The 2,500-nt window shown below is 58.0% G+C and overlaps 2 protein-coding genes across 2 annotated transcripts in view; both read left to right on the top strand.

The window, feature by feature from the left end:
* LOC135095987 (serine/threonine-protein kinase SBK1-like) overlaps positions 1-2,485 on the top strand; it is a 3,339-nt gene extending 854 nt beyond the window's left edge. The window contains exon 2 of the mRNA XM_063997153.1: positions 1,059-2,485. Coding sequence (XP_063853223.1) covers positions 1,061-2,155 — 1,095 coding nt within the window. The 5' untranslated portion in view covers positions 1,059-1,060 and the 3' untranslated portion in view covers positions 2,156-2,485. The remainder of the gene's footprint in view (positions 1-1,058) is intronic.
* LOC135095924 (uncharacterized) overlaps positions 1-2,500 on the top strand; it is a 25,205-nt gene that overhangs the window by 7,232 nt on the left and 15,473 nt on the right. The window lies entirely within an intron of this gene.

Raw genomic sequence — 2,500 nt, forward strand, 5'->3', positions numbered from 1 at the left:
CATACATACATACATACATACATACATACATAGACAGACAGATAAAGACAGACAAACCACGATAGACCGATAAAAAGACAGGCAAATTCTACTACTACTACTACTACTACTACTACTACTACTACTACTACTATTTTCACAATGCAACCTTTCTTAACTTTCTATTTTTTCTAATTTAATAATATTTTTCTTAACCGCCTCCACACACACACACTCTCTCTCTCTCTCTCTCTCTCTCTCTCTCTCTCTCTCTCTCTCTCTCTCTCTCTCTCTCTCTCTTTTGGAAACGTTATATTTTTAGCTCTTTGATTGCCCGAGAGAGAGAGAGAGAGAGAGAGAGAGAGAGAGAGAGAGAGAGAGAGAGAGAGAGAGAGAGAGAGAGAGAGAGAGAGAGAGAGAGAGAGAGAGAGAGAGAGAGAAATTATAGTTTTACTTAGAATAATAATTATAGAAGTATTGTTATCATTATTATTATTAATAGTTGTAGGAGGGGGAGGAGGAGGAGGAGGAGGAGGAGGAGGAGGAGGAGGAGGAGGAGGAGGAGGAGGAGGAGGAGGAGGAGGAGGAGGAGGAGGAGGTTAAGATTAGGAAGGTAAAGTTATTTACTAAAGCGTAAATGAATAGAAGATTATATGTAGTAGTAGTAGTAGTAGTAGTAGTAGTAGTAGTAGTAGTAGTAGTAGTAGTAGTAGTAGTAGTAGTAACAGCAGCAGCAATACTAGTATAAAATAGGGAATCAATTTTTCAGTTGTAGCAATAGTAGTAGCACCCGCGTCGCCAGCACTAACAGTGGTAGGCAGCAGGGCAAGGCAGGCACATTATGCAGCAGCAGCAGCAGCAGCAGCAGCAGCAGCAGTAGTAGTAGCAGCAGTAGTAGCAGCAATGATGGTTCTGATAAGCCAGCAGTATCAGCATTAGTAGCAGAAGTATTAGCAGTGTGAGGCAGCAGCGGTAGTCAGTAAGGCGAGCCATGAGTCAGGCAGCAGCAGCAGCAGTGTGTGTCAGGCCTGCCATCAGCCTTTCACAACCGCGCCTCACCACGCCCTCTCCTTCCACAGACATGAGCGAGGGGCGCGCGTCCTTCCACCGCGTGCGGGTGTTCGAGCTGCCGCGCCTGGACTTGGAGCGGCAATTCAGCGGCGTGCGGGTGGTGGGCGAGGGGTGGCGCGCCTCGGTGGTGGGCGCCACGCACCGGGCGTCAGACACGCGGGTGGCGCTGAAGCTGGTGCACAAGGCGTCCACGCGGTGCAGGGACTTCTTCCGCGAGATGCACTACAACTACTACCTCAGCCCGCACCCCAACATCGTCACCTCCTACGACGCCGCCTTCGACACCGGCAGCGCCTACGTGTTCGCGCAGGAGCTGGCGCCCTGCGGCGACCTGTCTGGCGTGGTGCGGCGCGGCGGCGTGGGCGAGGCGCGGGCCAAGCGCGTGGTGGAGCAGGTGGCCTTCGCGCTGGAGTTCATGCACACCAAGGAGCTGGTGCACCGCGACGTGCGCCTGCACAACATCCTGCTGTTCGACAAGGACCTGCGGCGCGTCAAGCTGGCGGACTTCGGCGCCACGCAGCGCGCCGGCACGCTCGTCAAGAAGGTGGACGTGCGCGTGCCGTGGGCGCCGCCCGAAGTGTGCCGCGCCGTGTACCACGAGGGCTACCACGTCAGCACGGCGCTGGACGCGTGGCAGCTGGGGGTGTTGCTGTTCGTGCTGCTGACGGGCGTGTTCCCCTGGGCCGCCGCGGACATCACGGACGCGCACTACACGGCGTGGGTCGCCTACATCAAGCGCAAGACCAACAAGGTGCCGCGCCGCTTCAGGGCCTTCACGCCGCGCCTGCTGCGCCTGCTGCGCCGCCTGCTGCAGCCCAAGCCTGAGAAGCGCGCGGGCGTGCGTGAGGCGTACAAGTACCTGAGCGACGCGTGGCTGGCGCGCGGCGCGGAGCGGCTGGAGGCGGCGCTGGACGACAGCTCCTCAGAGGCGCCGGCGGGGGGCACACCACGCCCCCTGCAGGACGCCGAGGAGAAGCAGCGCCTGGCAGAACTACTGCGGGCGCGCGGCGTGCAGACCAGCGTGGACCGCAGGGAAGCCACGCGCCGCGTGTGTGAGTGGCTGCTGGCCTCCCACGCCCCCGCAACGGGCCAGCGCGGCATGTAACCCACGCCGCGCCGCCCGCCGCGCCTACCACGCCCACCGTGCCAAAGACGACTGTGATACCCACCCCCGGCTAACAGGCGGCGCCCCCGCCACCCCCCGCCCCCGCTCCCTGCCACATATCAGCGCCGCGCCCGCCTTTGTATCAAAGGCTACCGCGCCCACACATACACACACATCCTGACAGACACACACACACACACACACACACACACACACACACACACACACACACACACACACACAGTCTTCCAGCGGGCGCCGCGCCGCCACTCTCGTGTTTTGTACCAGTGTTGTTATGGAGGAACAATAATCAAAATACAACTCAGCAAATTATTCCTGTGTTTG

Source organism: Scylla paramamosain, unplaced genomic scaffold (genome assembly GCF_035594125.1).
Source record: "Scylla paramamosain isolate STU-SP2022 unplaced genomic scaffold, ASM3559412v1 Contig2, whole genome shotgun sequence".
Classification (NCBI taxonomy): domain Eukaryota; kingdom Metazoa; phylum Arthropoda; class Malacostraca; order Decapoda; family Portunidae; genus Scylla; species Scylla paramamosain.